At 33.5% G+C, this 14,269-nt stretch overlaps 3 protein-coding genes across 3 annotated transcripts; 1 reads left to right on the top strand and 2 right to left on the bottom strand.

Moving 5' to 3' along the window:
- Window positions 1-80: 80 nt before the first annotated feature.
- Tsp_05484 (serine/threonine-protein phosphatase 2A regulatory subunit B') lies at window positions 81-3,138 on the bottom strand. The gene is made up of 11 exons (XM_003371768.1): window positions 2,989-3,138; window positions 2,229-2,315; window positions 1,618-1,725; window positions 1,320-1,406; window positions 1,130-1,255; window positions 956-1,070; window positions 775-874; window positions 586-710; window positions 463-532; window positions 279-369; window positions 81-206 (listed from the first exon to the last, which is right to left on the bottom strand). Exons 1-11 carry the CDS (start codon window positions 3,136-3,138, stop codon window positions 81-83), a joined length of 1,185 nt encoding a protein of 394 aa, XP_003371816.1.
- Window positions 3,139-3,807: 669 nt separating this feature from the next.
- Tsp_05485 (dynein light chain Tctex-type 1) lies at window positions 3,808-5,278 on the bottom strand. The gene is made up of 7 exons (XM_003371767.1): window positions 5,231-5,278; window positions 5,135-5,176; window positions 4,959-5,047; window positions 4,775-4,852; window positions 4,611-4,696; window positions 4,058-4,200; window positions 3,808-3,876 (listed from the first exon to the last, which is right to left on the bottom strand). The coding sequence occupies exons 1-7, from the start codon at window positions 5,276-5,278 to the stop codon at window positions 3,808-3,810; spliced, it is 555 nt and encodes a 184-aa protein (XP_003371815.1).
- A 1,199-nt stretch (window positions 5,279-6,477) lies between these two features.
- Window positions 6,478-14,241, top strand: Tsp_05486 (putative ubiquitin--protein ligase). The gene is made up of 19 exons (XM_003371766.1): window positions 6,478-7,103; window positions 7,281-7,452; window positions 7,509-7,682; window positions 7,758-8,033; window positions 8,063-8,383; window positions 8,468-8,562; window positions 8,619-8,909; window positions 9,136-9,184; window positions 9,665-9,762; window positions 9,814-9,861; window positions 10,018-10,316; window positions 10,374-10,480; window positions 10,534-10,679; window positions 10,732-10,851; window positions 11,044-11,158; window positions 11,726-11,843; window positions 12,522-12,604; window positions 13,039-13,156; window positions 13,643-14,241. Exons 1-19 carry the CDS (start codon window positions 6,478-6,480, stop codon window positions 14,239-14,241), a joined length of 3,855 nt encoding a protein of 1,284 aa, XP_003371814.1.
- Window positions 14,242-14,269: the final 28 nt, after the last annotated feature.

Here is a 14,269-nt window from a genome sequence, read left to right as displayed (position 1 = left end):
TTATCAAAATTCCTGACTATTGAACAACAAAAACTAAACTAACTGCACACTACAATTATGCTCGTCGAATAAAATTATCATTATTTATTTCGTTGTAATTTCACTGCTTCGGACATGTCTAATGTTGTACATGGTGAACCAGCCGGTTCAACTGATAATAAAATTCCAAATAAAAAATGCTGAGCTACGGGAAATTTTTTCAGTACCTGAAAAAATGCAAACTTTTTTCTTTGATCAAAAATTTATTGTCAATTTGATCACCTCTTCTTCGTACATACGAAGTAAGCCGCTGTTAATGTTTCTCCAATTCGGTACTGTGCAAAGGGAATATAATCCATTTGAATGTTCTGCAAAAGGACCCGCTTTAACCTATTAGAGAAAAAAAAACGAATAAATAAATTTACAAAGACAAAAGAAAAAAAATCTAGAACATTTGTAATGTGCAATATGCAATTCATGAACATGTAATCATCTGCGTAACGGCGTATAATATCCGGCTCGCACAACGATCTTGGTAGAAAATCGGAATTTCCTGAATCATACAATGAAAATGGATATCAATAATGTGAACAAATACATACATACCTATCAGTTGAGAGCTTCCAAATAAAAATGGACAAAACTGATAATCATCCAAACACCAAGCACCATGAGAACCGGCTGGTTCAAGTTTATATGTCATTTGTAACCTTCTGCATAATTTAATATATCTGAAATAAATAAAAAATTTCGATATATATTATATATGATTGATTTATTCATAATTTTGCTTACGCGTCAAAAATACGTAAAACCAAAACAGCAGTGCTTGTGTCGTCAAAATAGCCGACTTTCCACAAGCACAGCAAAAACATCAGAAACGATACTTCATGTCCTGGTGAAAAAAAGAATATATATATATATAAATGTTATAAATGAATAAAATTGACAAAATTAAATTGTCCATCAAACTGACCAGTGCCGTAATCAATGCGAGTACTATTACCAAAACTGTTCGTCAAATATGGTTTCAACTCGTTCACTAGTATCGTTTTTTTCAGTATGTGCTGTCTGATTAAACTTTCCGCATTCTAAACGATACAAGCATTACTTTTCCAAAAGAAGAAGCTCAATTTGCCCATAAACAAACTTCTTCAAGTCGAGATTGCCAAATTCGAAATGCCTTGTTGCCAAAACGAGCTGTCTCGGGAGCTAATGGAATTTCATCAATCCAAGAATGGAGAATTTTCAAAACTTCTAATATACCCTTTACATTCTTCAATAAATTTTATTTATACGTATATAACAAATACAATCATCGTAAAATATTTAAATTTTACTTCATTAGCAGGTGGACAGTCACTCATCAACAACCCTTTCACAGAACAGTTCAACTCTCGCACAAATCGCATGTAATCCACATATGCCTAAATAATATTGTACTGTAATAATAATAATAATAAATAAAATTAAAATGTAAAAAAAATTTGCTAATAAAAAATCATGCAAAATTAATTATCAATTTAATTGTTAAAAAGTGATCATCCAATTGTTTTATTGAAAAATAAAAATACTCAATATTCCAAATAAATAAAAATGAATAAAATATTTTTTTTTTCAATAAACAAATTGAAATACTTGAGAGTCGAGCCACAGGTGCATATCGTTTGGAGAAATTACTTTTCTTTCTGGGGGTTTCGGGAAGACGCGAGCTTTTTCAGGCTCAGACATTTCGAATACAACAACCTAAACTAAGTGGAATATAAGAAAAAAATTTTTTTCTAATTAAAATTACAAAGAAAATTGTTAAATAACAATGACAGTATGAAATTAGTGGACAAATTTTACCGTTACGAAGAAAGTTGAATGGGAAAATGAAAATTTACCATCACAAGATGGGAATGAAATATTTTATTTTAAAAGAAAACAAAAATGCTCGTTAAATTGCGAGTGTATCAAATCGAGGTTATTGTTCAATTGACAGATTTTGCACGAGATGAAAAATTATAAAAGTGATAATTATTGCGGAAAAAGAAAAAAATTTAATTGTAAACTAAAATGACGATCAAATAATAAGAATAAACATAATTTATGAGCATTTCCAACATCGAGCAACGATAGCTAGTGTTGAATTTGACATTTCGATTTGAACTCGTTTGTGAAGTTGGTAAAAATTTGAATAATACGTGTTTTCACTTCAATACCCAACCACTTTGATATTTGAAAATTCATTGATTTTCAAAACAAACGTCCCTGGCTAATAGAAACTGATCATCCGCTTCGAAATGATCAAGGTCAGCACGATGATAAGAAATTTTTATTGAATAAACAAACTTCTAATAATAATAATAATAATAATAATAATATGCTTTGAAATTGCAAAACAGAGCTTTTTGAGCTTTAATAAATTTATTTTTCTTGAAAAATTCATTCGCAACGGAAATTGGTGATTTATGCGCGTAAATTGGTTTTCAATTTTCAACAGAAAAAGTGCACACGTGTTAACATTTCTTTTGAAAAAAAAAGTTTAGCAAAAGATTTATGAATGATACTCTGATTGAATGAATTATCTTCAACAGGATCAAAATAACACAACAGTAGGCAACAACAAAAAAAAATATGATAAATAAAAATCATTTTTCTTCTCGAACAAACCACAGTAAAATTCGACGGCGTTAAAAAGCGAATGAATAAAGGCAATAAAATTAATCGTGCGTAAATTTGAAAACAATAAAGAAAAAAAAAAAGAAAGACGTACAAATGGGAAATTTGAACAGAGAAAAAGAGAAATTAGTCGAGTGAATTGAATGTAATCGAAAAGGGGACGTTGGTTCTTCGACCGACAGACTCGAAAATATCGATCTACAAAACTGGCAATAGGTAAATTAAGTATTAATCGTGCAACCGATGAAAATGAACAAATTCAAGTGAATGAATAAAAAAATGGAATATTCAAAATAAATACATGTCAAAAAATTAAATTTTTCCCACAATATGTAAAATGTGAACCCCATCCACCCACCCATACATATACACATACACACACACACATGTCCGCTGATGACATCGATCAAACAATGCCCGGAAAATCATTGGACTATACGTGTAAATCATCGGCCGTAGGTTCGACGTGTTGGTTGAACGGAAGTCGTTTTTCATTGGTCAATTTAAATTTTTGAAAATTCTTCAACACAACTTTAAGTACAACGGAAAATTTATTTCTTCAAATTTACCCGTCATTGTTGTTTGATTTTTGAAAAAAAATTTTTTTTAAGAATAAACAAAAATTAAACGGTCAAATTAAAAAATAAAAAAGTGAACAAAAAATATATTTGCGTGAATAGAGTGGAAAAATTTGTTTTCGAGAAAAAAAATCGATCGACGAGATGGAAAGATGAAATAAATTTGATAACAATTTCTAAGCGCAGCGATGTTGGTCGAAACGTTGCAAGTGAGCAAAAAGCAACAAATGAAAAACAAATCATCGACATTCTATTTATTTCTCATTCAAGATGTGTAATAAATAAAATTTTTATGTTTTTTTTGTTTATTTAATGTACAAAGCCGAAAACAGAGTACAACATTTGCACGGCAAAAAAAAAAGATGATGAAAAGCGTTGGTTATGTAAATTTGTATCGTCAGTTTTTCAATGGGCAGAAAAGTATGTCGAGTGCACTGTGGAAGATTTCGAAAATTCACCGCCCACGCACGGGTGAAAATTGGCAAAAATTTCCAGGGTGAAAACGAAAAAAATTTTTTCTGCCATTTTCACCAATTCCTCCCAGAATTTTGCTTCTTGAGTTTCCGGCCGCCTTCGGCCCAATTCGTCACGGTCCAGTGCGTTCAAAACCGGTTTTGCTCGCCGGCCGTGTCAATCGTTGAGATAAAAGTCGAAACTGAAAAATCCCAACTAACATTTTCTTAAAGTTTCAATTTTGTGAATCGAGAAAATAACATTATTATTATTATTATGAATAATACAAAAAAATGTAAAACGATTTAATTATTAATTTTTTTCTCCATTGTCCAACAAAAAAGTGGTATAATTTTCTTGGAAGAAAAAACACTCCCCCAAACCTCCAACACTCCGGCTCGCTTCCGACCAGGAAGTAACGCCGCAGTTGCGTGGGCGTAAAGAGGGGATGAAAATTTGTCCAGAAACACCTCGTAGAAATTTTCTCCCTTTTCCGCCCACGCGTTTCCAATTGCCGATCGTTGCGCTGACATTTTTCTTTCATTTTCGACTTTTTCAATTCAAACATCTCGAAGCAGAAGAGATAATAAAAAAACAAAACCAAAAAAACATACCAAAATTCAATTTCAACCATTTTATTATTATACTGTAAGCAGTGTAAGATAGGGTTGTTTTTTTTTAAACAATTTAAAAAATGACTTTTGGTTCGTTCGCTCTTCCATGGGTAAAAAAAGTTTTGTTGTTGAGCGGGATCAAATTTTTCAAATTTCAACCAATTTATTATTAAACTGCAAACAATGAAAGATGGAACTGTTTTTTATTTATTTAAAAAACAATTTAAAAAACGCCTTTTGTTTCGTTTGCTCTTCTATTGATAAAAACTGTTTTGTTATTTAGCGGGATCAAATTTTTCAAAGCCCAATCGCCCGACAGCACGTCGAAACGCCCGCTTCACATAGAGCAAAAGTAGATTTGCACGTGACAAAACACCGACTTGCTTTCCCAGCGCACCGAAACCGATCCTGAAAATTGGAGGTTTTATTTTCATTTTCGTTCAACATTCAACAACTATCAAATCGGTCAAATGCAAATTTTCTCACTGTCCGCAACAATGTCCCAGTAGGTGGCGCTGACGACGTGCAAACCGCTGCCGTGCTTTTCCATCAGTATCGAATTGACTGAAGAAACAAAAAAAAACAGAAAGATGACTGCGAAAAATATGTGGACGACAATCGAACGGTCAATATACCCATTATCTTGAAGTGCTTGTGCGTTTGCGCTAACTGATGGACAACGTTTTCAGCAATTGTTGTGTTCCACTGGCCGACCAAATTACGCTGATACGGTTGACTTCCAATGACATTTTCCAATTGCTGTACAATATGATTAATTTCACACAACAAAAAGCACTTCATATATAGACGTAAAGATTAATAATATATTCAACGTGGCGAAATTACCTGCTTCACAATTATGTTGATCTCTTCGATATTGATTTTCGCCTGAAATTTAATACATTGAAAAATAAAAATAAATGAAAACACTAAAATGAATACCTGTTCATTAGCATCGCTGGTAAGCATCTTATCAGATGTGAAAGGCATGGTCTTGAAAACTATAAATAAATTTCAAACGATCAAATGGATATATTCAAATAATTTATGATCACAACAGATTAAATTAAATTTCATTAAACAATCGCACTTGTTGAAGTCAAACTGTAGTGAATACAAAAAATTGATTATCGATTAATTAAAAAAATAAAATATTCCCTACCACACATGCTTAATTAATAGATGATGTAAACAAATTTCAAAACATGCAAAAAGTAACAAAATCAAAAATCACAAACGCTTTACAGTACTCTAAAATATACAGTAATTTTTATTATTGTTGGTCATGTTTAATTAAACTTAAACACCAAATATATCGTTTAACACATGTTGAAACTAGCAAAAGTTTAACAGATAGCTTTAAAGTACAGAAAAAAATAATTTTTAATATAATTCTATTTATAATTCAAAATCAATTCCATATTTTTGTTCTATCATTTTTGTACCTAAACATCATAACATTTAAATCTGATTTTATGGCGTTAAATTTATAAAACCTGAAAAAATTTTAAATAATTATAATATTTAACACTTTATAACTTTTTAAAATTACTTTTACATTCATAAGATTGAAAACCACAGATATTCATACTGTAATTTACAAATACGCTATTGTATTTTTTTGTAGTATCCAAAATTTGTACTTTGTATTCAGATTTAACAACATGGATAAAAATGCAAAAAACTATTTTCACCTCGTTTTTTATCAGAGCTTTATATTACATTGATATTCACTTAATGTATTGCATTAAATTAAATGACCTAATTATGAGGCATTTACGTAGAAGTTGCGCGAATATATAAGTTTTACTTAATTTCTTTTTAATTACAGTACTTCAGGGGAATAGGTAAATTTGCCTAATTTGATAAAAGTCTGTTGAAAAATGCCTTAAATTTTTTAGTTTTCCAAAAATTGAACAATAGTTCTACGTGGAAGTGTCATAGCAACTTAAACAAATGATACAAATGCCATGTTATAGGTTATCTAAGGAAAAGTTGCAAAAATTCATATTCGTTAATTAACAATAATTAACAATTTAATGTTTTTTTTTAAATTCTATTGATAACTTTATTTCGTGACGTGCTTTACGTGGTAAAAGCTGCACATTTTAACTTGACAAATTTTTTAAATCTTCATTTTTTAGACTTTCGTTTGCAAGAAAGTGAAAATTTCCGCTGTTTATGTGATGATGACGTGTCGGTTGTTCAAGCATGCTTGCGGGGTCGGCATGTTTGCTCTTCTGAAGAGAAGTTTGAAATATTCTTGCCAATGCAACAGCCGAAATCCACTCGGCATCGATATGATACCTGAAAAATGGAATCATATTCTTTTTCCAAATTCTCCTGAAACGTCAGTTGACAAAGAGCAGTTGGAAAATTGTGTTCGAAGAATTTTATCCACGTTGGGATCGAGCGCGGAAAGTGATTTGAAAACGAATTTACTTGGTAAAAGCAACGATTCTTGTACCGAGGGAAACATTTCTGATATTCCAAGTCGATTTGATTCCATTGCCGACGTTGTGGCGGAAAAGTTTCCACCCTTGGAAGGATCGAATTTGGATGAGCATTTCAAAATTATTGCTCATAGATATGGTGACACTTATAAAAAGCTTTTGGATAAATTTAGCAAATTTCCATTGCCACCTATAAATCAAACTTGGGTTTTCCGACCGGGATGGACCAAGTACAGCTTTCAAGGCGACCATCCGATAGCCGTCGATTATCCTGATGATAACGCGTTAATTCTGGACGTTGAAGTTTGCGTCAATGCGGGGAATCATCCGACAATTGCTGTTGCACTTTCCGACACTGCTTGGTAAAATTCTTCTTTACTTTCATATTTTACGAGCATGATGTTATTCTTATGTTTGACATTCGAATGATGTTAGACTTTTTGTTTTGTTAATTATGACTAAATTATTTTTGCTTTTTATAAACGTAATTTATTTTGCTGAGCTTTTCTGTTGTCTATTTTGCGTATTTATTGATTTAGGTATTCATGGTGTAGCAAAAGATTGTTCAATCCTCGTTACCATTACACGAACAAGGTTGATCTTGACGATTTAATTCCTTTAGGAAGGAAAGCAGATGATCCTGAACGCATAATTATTGGGCATAATGTTGGCTTTGATCGAACTTTTGTGAAAGAAGAATATTTTTTAAAAGTGATCAAGACAGTTCATAAACAATTAACTGTTGATGTATAAATGGTGATTTTTAGTCATCTCGACTGAGATTTTGGGATACAATGTCGATGCATATTGCCGTTTGTGGTCTTGCCGGTGATCAACGTGTACTATTCATGGCTGCAAGGAAGGGAAACCGGACCAAAGCGTCTGAAGAAGCATTAGTGCATACTGAGAATCCTACCAAAGAGAGCAACGTTCTTGGATTCGTACGTTTTGCTAAGATGAAGTTATTTTTTTTGATTGTTGAAATAAAAAAACGAAAATTAACATTTTTCTTGTAGCAAAATTGGAAGTGGTTGGATGTGACAAGTACGAACTCGTTGATTGAAGTACATCGCTTTCATTGTCCCAACAGTGGACTGTTTGTTGCCAAAGAATTGCGTGACTTGTTCTTGGTGGGTACGATGAGTGATATCAGGGAGAAATTCCAGTTGTTGATGACGTACTGTGCGACAGATGTGGCCGCTACTTTTGAGGTTTTCTCCATGCTAATGGATCAGTTCTGGCAAAGGTATGCAAATTACCACAAAAATTCTCCTGCATTCCTATTCATTAGGGTATGTTATTTTGTGTTTTTTTTTTTTAGATTTCCACACCCAGTCACTTTTGTTGGTATGTTGGAAATGGGCACTTCGTATTTGCCTACCAATGCGAAATGGCAACACTACATGACTGCCTCGGACAAAACGCAGCGAACATTTCAAAATCAAGTCGGAGCATTGTTGCAAGAAAAGGCCCGTCAGGCATGCAATTTACTTTACAACGATCGGTCTGTATTACCATTATTATCATTTTTTATTTATTCTATTTGTTCTTTTCTTTTATTAGATATAAAGATGATCCTTGGCTGTGGAACGAAAACTGGGATGTTGGCAAGGAGCCAAAACGAATAACGACTTTTAAACGGGTTTGACGTTTGTTTTGCTTTTATTTATGCCATATGCATGATTTAATTACGTTATTCTCGGGTCCGATTTAAATTTTTTTACAGAAAACTACCGAGACAGCTTTGGAATATGCCAAGAGAGTTTGGGATGAATCGATGAAGAAACAAAACAAGAAAAGCATGAACCGTCGATTGCCAGCGTTTGATCTGATTCCAGTTATTTGAATTGTGCTTTGAAAGGTTTTTTTATTTATAGATGGTATCGAAGTTTGTTGCAAAACAACATGCAACTGGAACGATGGGACGAAGTGGACGTGTTCAACGCTATTCTTGAAATTAGCAGCAATGAAAATGCAATCAATTTAAGCGCACAAATGCGACTCGCTTTCAAACTATTGCGAGTCCATTGGAATGGATATCCGCTTTACTTTTCCGATGCATACGGATGGGGTTATCTTGTACCCGGTCGCACATCCAATTTGAGTCAGTTTCAAGAAGAACAACCTGGTCGATATATTGTTGAGGAAAATGTTGTCTTTCCGTATAAGTAAGCGTGTTTTTTGACTTATTTTTTACATGAAACTTCAATTCATTTGATAACTTCAACTTAACTGATCCAACTTATTTGGCATTACTGTGAAATGTTCTGAAGTGTGCATTGAAAAAATTATAATGCAACTTGTTGCTTGACTTGTGAACTTTGCTAACAATCTAGGAATGAAGATAAAATTTTTTCATTTGCACATTATAATGATTTTCATTTTAATTTTTAGATCTGTCGAAGCATTTGTGATGTTGAGACGTGGAAAAATCGATCAACCTGTAGGTATTTGTTTGCGTTGTTTGACAAATTGATTAAAAAGAATGTATTTTTGTTGAGGTTTATGGCGCTGTGATGGATGGGCGAGAAGTCGAGCTTCGCGCAATGCAGTGGCTCGATAAAGGCATTCACATAGATTCAACTGCTCAAGAATATTTTTTCCAAAGAAATCAAGTACAAATTGATTGAACTTTAACAGCTTGCATATTCTGCATAGCGGTAACATTATTTCAAGCTCAAATCCAAGCCAGAAGGTACATTTGCGGCAGACCGCCCGGAAAATGTAAACGGTATTGGTCCACTGAATGAGCGTGTCAACTTACCAGGCGTATGGTTTTACAAACTTCCACATAAAGTGAAATTCTGCAGTCTTTCTAACGCCAAATAGTAACTAATGCAATGCATCTTTTGTTGTTGATTAGGATTCTCCAATGAGTAGTGTTTTTAATCCCCTTGGAAAATGTATGATTCCATACATCCAGAATGGGGATTTGCAGTCGGATGACCCTGATAATTTACGGCTTATAACCGCTTTCAATTCAATGTGTTCTTATTGGAAGAACAACAGAGATCGTATAGTGTAAAATAAGTTTAACAGTTTATGTCATTGTGCATATGCTTATCATTTTAGACCCCAGATGGTTGTTTCGCTGACTCGTTTTCAAGATGCATGCAAAATGTAAGAATATATTTTATTATTAGTTTTTGTTACATAGTCTGTTTTGAGAAACGGCTTTTTTTAATTTTCAATTAGAGGTTCCAAATGTAGACGATGCATCAGTTTTTAAAGCAGGATGATTTTATCATTTCATTTTAATTATATAATTGTTTGAAGAACACCTGATGATGAAATATCAGTAATACTTCCTCGTGTGGTGTGCGTCGGAACAGTGACTCGTCGTTCAGTCGAACCAACCTGGATGACCGTATCAAATCCTGAAGTATTTTTCTTGCTTATTTCAATTTTGCAATTATATTTTATTTATGCTGTTCTTCAGCCGGATCGTATTGGAAGCGAATTGAGAGGATTGATTATAGCTCCAAAAGGATATTGTTTTGTTGGCGCTGATGTAGATTCACAGGAACTTTGGATTGCGGCACTTTTTAGCGATAGCTACGGTGTTAAAATTCACGGTAATCATTAAAACATTTTTTCATCTGTAAAGATTGTTTTCAGTGCTTCTTTACTAGGTTCCACACCGATAAGTTGGATTTTACTAAAAGGCGATAAAAGTAAAGGCACCGATCAGCACAGTTTAACTGCGAAAGAAATGGGCGTCAGTAGAAGTCAAGCAAAGGTATTTCTATTTGAATTATATGTAAATATTCTATTTGTTTTATTTATTGTTAGATATTAAATTATGGTCGAATTTACGGTGCCGGCAGACCGTTTGCAACTAGACTACTGAAGACGTTTTTGCCAACATTATCAGATGAAGATGTTAAAAAAATGGCTCGAAAATTGTACCGCAAAACGAAAGGCAGTGCTGTGTATTTGTAAGTGATCATTTATTTACAGCCAGATTATTTTACTGCATAATTGTTGAAGGCGGGAACTGACAGAGAAAGGTCGAACGGCGGTAAAGCTGCTGAAAAAGGAACACAACGTTGATATAATGTTGTATGATGGAGAATTTATCAAAGAGTCTGATATTGGTGAACTGTTGAGGTAATCTTTTCTTAAAATTGTTTTACTTTTATTCATTGCTTTCTTTGATGATTCACGTTTCTGATCGTGACTTTTAGTGTTGGCAATTTTGAAGAAGAAGATGTTGTATCGTCTAAATTTCGACTCTGGACCGGCGGAAGGTAGGCTAGTGTATTCCACGCGACGAGCAAATCTTGATTTTTGGTTTTAAAGTGAATCAGACTTGTTCAATGCTTTGGAAAAGATTGCTCGATCCCCGCAGCCCAGAACGCCAATACTAGGATGTCGAATAAGCAGAGCACTGGAACCTGACGTTGTAAATGAGGATGTACGTATTTGCGTATCGTGGTATATTTCTCACATGAATTCTTGCTTTTGCTTTATTAATATCATTTAACGATTCATTTCTAAATTTTGAATGTTTCCAATTACTTTTTATTTTTAAATATGAAATTAAATTTAGACATATTTTTGTATTGCTGGAAAACTTTTTTCTTTAAAGAAAATTTTGTTTAGTTTCTTACAAGCCGCATAAACTGGGTTGTTCAAAGCAGTGCGGTTGATTATCTTCATTTAATGCTGGTTTGTATGAAATGGTTGTGTGATACATACGGTATTGAAGCACGTTTTACAATTTCGATTCATGACGAAGTATTGTCGGCAAATTAGTGTGATATATATTAGACTGATTACTTCGTGTTTATATCTGTTTTCAGGTTCGATATCTTACTAAGGAGGACGATATGTATCGAACTGCTTTAGCTTTGCAATATACCAACCTGTTGACTAGAGCATTTTTTTCCTTCAAAACGGGTTTGAAAAGTTTGCCCTCAGTAAAATTCGTAATAGCACATACTGACATACAAGTTGTTAAGTTATGTATTTTTGATTTTAGTCGGTTGCATTCTTCTCTAAAATTGACATTGATCATGTGCTGCGCAAGGAAGTTGACGTCGATTGCACAACTCCGTCGAATCCGTTTGGTTTGACTGCTTGTTACAATATACCATTTGGTAAGACAGATTGCATTTATGCGATTTTGCGAGTGAATCATATTTGTTCCAGGTGAATCATATTCCATCGAAGATATTATCGAGAAAGCTGCACAAGGATTTTTAAAACACTGATGATAAGCTTTTAGATGAATTTATATGCTAAGAAACCAGTACTTGACAAATAGAATACGTAAGAGGGAAAGCAGACGAAAATTGGATGCGCGCATAAGAGCAGAAAACAATGAAATTTACTGACAAAAATTTGACGGAGTTCGTTGAGGAAACCGGTTTACCCTGAAAGAACGGAATCTTCAACGCGTTTTCTTACTCATCGTTGACAACATTATCTCATTGGTCGTTTTTCAATTGGTCAATGACAGCGCTATTTCCTTTGGCATTTTCTTATTGGTTGGTGACAGCGTTATACCATTGGGCAATCATGCAGTTCTTTTAGGCGACTACCTTGACTGGTTGGTTCTGTTTCCTCAGCAATTCTGACAAGAATAAACAACTCAGACAAAACACGAATGTCTAATAGTCACAGAGTAATAATAGGAATACACAACAGCAGAATAATCTGTCTTATATTTAGCAAACCACAACCATTGGGAAAATGGCTAAGCACATAAAGCTTTGAAAGGTTCTCAGTGGATGGAATATCAAAGCCTATTTTTGCTTTTAAACATGAATTTACAGAATTTTCTGTTCAACATCGAGTTCGTAACTTTACATATGTTAGGGCTTATTCAAAATTGTCAGAACATTTCCTTTTCACCTTAGTATGCCACACGGAAGCAGCTTAGAATTCCACAACAACATCAACCGTTCGATTGCGCGCCAAGAATCAAGCAACGGAAAAAGACCAAAAGACAGTAATGATGTCATCAAACTAAACTTCACCCTCATAAACTCCCTTGTTAACTACTTTCACCACCCACTTTTCCCCATAACAACGTCTAACCACTGCAGCTGGCACTTTTCATTTTATTCTACAACTAATTATTGGGTTTAGAGGTTTAACATTAATGTGCAGTATTTGTTCCTTTTTAACTAATATTATAACGCTTCAATCTTGGAAAAGCAAATGAATTTCTCGCATTTCATGTTTGACTTATTAAAATGCATTTCAATTTTCTATTTCCCCAGTTGTTCAGCATTATGGTAGTCTACTGTAATTTGTATCACATAAAAAATGTACTGCGTTTCATTTCAGTTTTATGAAAACCTATGCTCTTTTTCTGCATTGATAGTGCAAATTTACGTACCTGCAGCTGAATATAACAACTTAACAAGTTTTCACGTTGACCTGCTAATCATTAGATATGATTACAGTAGGTAATCCAGGAAATTGTTTCCTTGTTACTTCACATTGGGCTAAAGATGGAATGTTTTTCCAGTATATTAAAGAAATTATATTGCATTTTAGTAACCATGAAATTAATTTAATTGAATTGTAAAAAAGCTTGCGTGTGATGCTATAAGCTGGTGCAAAGGTTCGATTAGCTCACTTATTGGCACGAACCTTCTTAGATTTATTCTTCGATACGTTTATTGAATTTATCTGTCCAGCGAAAGGTTTTCATTAGTGTTTGCAACACATGATTTCACGGATGAATAATATTTATTTATGAATAAGTGCAACGATAAAATGTATTCTTGTGACAAAAATGACTTAGTAACATGCTAAACATTTATCTTGGCAAAGCCATTTATCTTGTTGAAGATTTCCTTGTCTGGAAAGCCATACTATACTAATATATACTAATGAATTGAATAATGAATAATGAATACCATAATTATATACTAATGAATTTTAGAGCATTTAATCAGTGTTAAGCTTTGTATTTATGAAAAACAAATATTCACCTTGATTTATGCTCATTCTTACTGTAATGAAGGACGCATTTTCTCAAGGCATTGTAGCGCAAGAATGTCATCAGAAAGTTTACAAAAATTGATGGAGAATCATCGTAGTTGGAAGGAAAATCATCCAGCAGGATTTTCCGCCAACCCCATACTTTTGGATGAAAATAAATATGACTTTTACAATTGGGTGTGTCACATACCTGGAGCAAAAGAATCTTCATGGGAAGGTGGCTTGTACAGATTAATTATGTTTTTCCCTGAAAATTATCCAAACACGCCTCCTCGTTGTACATTTGTACCACCGCTTTTTCATCCAAATATTCATGCTTCAGGTGTTGTTCAGTGGTCATTTCTAGACTGTTCAAAGCAATGGGTACCGTCAATGAAAATAGGCGACATCCTGGTTGGACTACAACAACTTCTAGCTGAACCATGCTTAGATGAAGTTGTGCACAATGAAGCATATACAGTATTGTGCACTGATCCAAATGCATACGATTTTATAATTCAGCAGCTGGCAAAGAAATTTAAGCCTGTTACAAAAACATGATATTATATTCTTCACAAATATGTGTCTG

This window comes from Trichinella spiralis (genome assembly GCF_000181795.1).
Source record: "Trichinella spiralis strain ISS 195 chromosome Unknown Scfld9, whole genome shotgun sequence".
NCBI lineage: Eukaryota > Metazoa > Nematoda > Enoplea > Trichinellida > Trichinellidae > Trichinella > Trichinella spiralis.
Note: the sequence above shows the minus strand (reverse complement) of the source record. Positions and strands in the feature narration are given on the sequence as shown.

Coding starts and splice junctions, on each gene's coding strand:
- Tsp_05484 (XM_003371768.1), bottom strand. CDS start 3,138: ATGAAAAACGACTTCCGTTCAACCAACACGTCGAACCTACGGCCGATG. Junction 2,316..2,988: donor TGTATGGGTGGGTGGATGGG/GTTCACATTTTA, acceptor TATTATTATTAG/AAGTTTGTTTATTCAATAAA. Junction 370..462: donor CGTTACGCAGATGATTACAT/GTTCATGAATTG, acceptor TTTCTCTAATAG/GTTAAAGCGGGTCCTTTTGC.
- Tsp_05485 (XM_003371767.1), bottom strand. CDS start 5,278: ATGCCTTTCACATCTGATAAGATGCTTACCAGCGATGCTAATGAACAG. Junction 5,177..5,230: donor CCAGCGATGCTAATGAACAG/GTATTCATTTTA, acceptor ATTAAATTTCAG/GCGAAAATCAATATCGAAGA. Junction 4,201..4,610: donor TGTGAAGCGGGCGTTTCGAC/GTGCTGTCGGGC, acceptor GAAAAATGTCAG/CGCAACGATCGGCAATTGGA.
- Tsp_05486 (XM_003371766.1), top strand. CDS start 6,478: ATGACGTGTCGGTTGTTCAAGCATGCTTGCGGGGTCGGCATGTTTGCT. Junction 7,453..7,508: donor AAGAAGAATATTTTTTAAAA/GTGATCAAGACA, acceptor GGTGATTTTTAG/TCATCTCGACTGAGATTTTG. Junction 10,852..11,043: donor GATATTGGTGAACTGTTGAG/GTAATCTTTTCT, acceptor TTGGTTTTAAAG/TGAATCAGACTTGTTCAATG.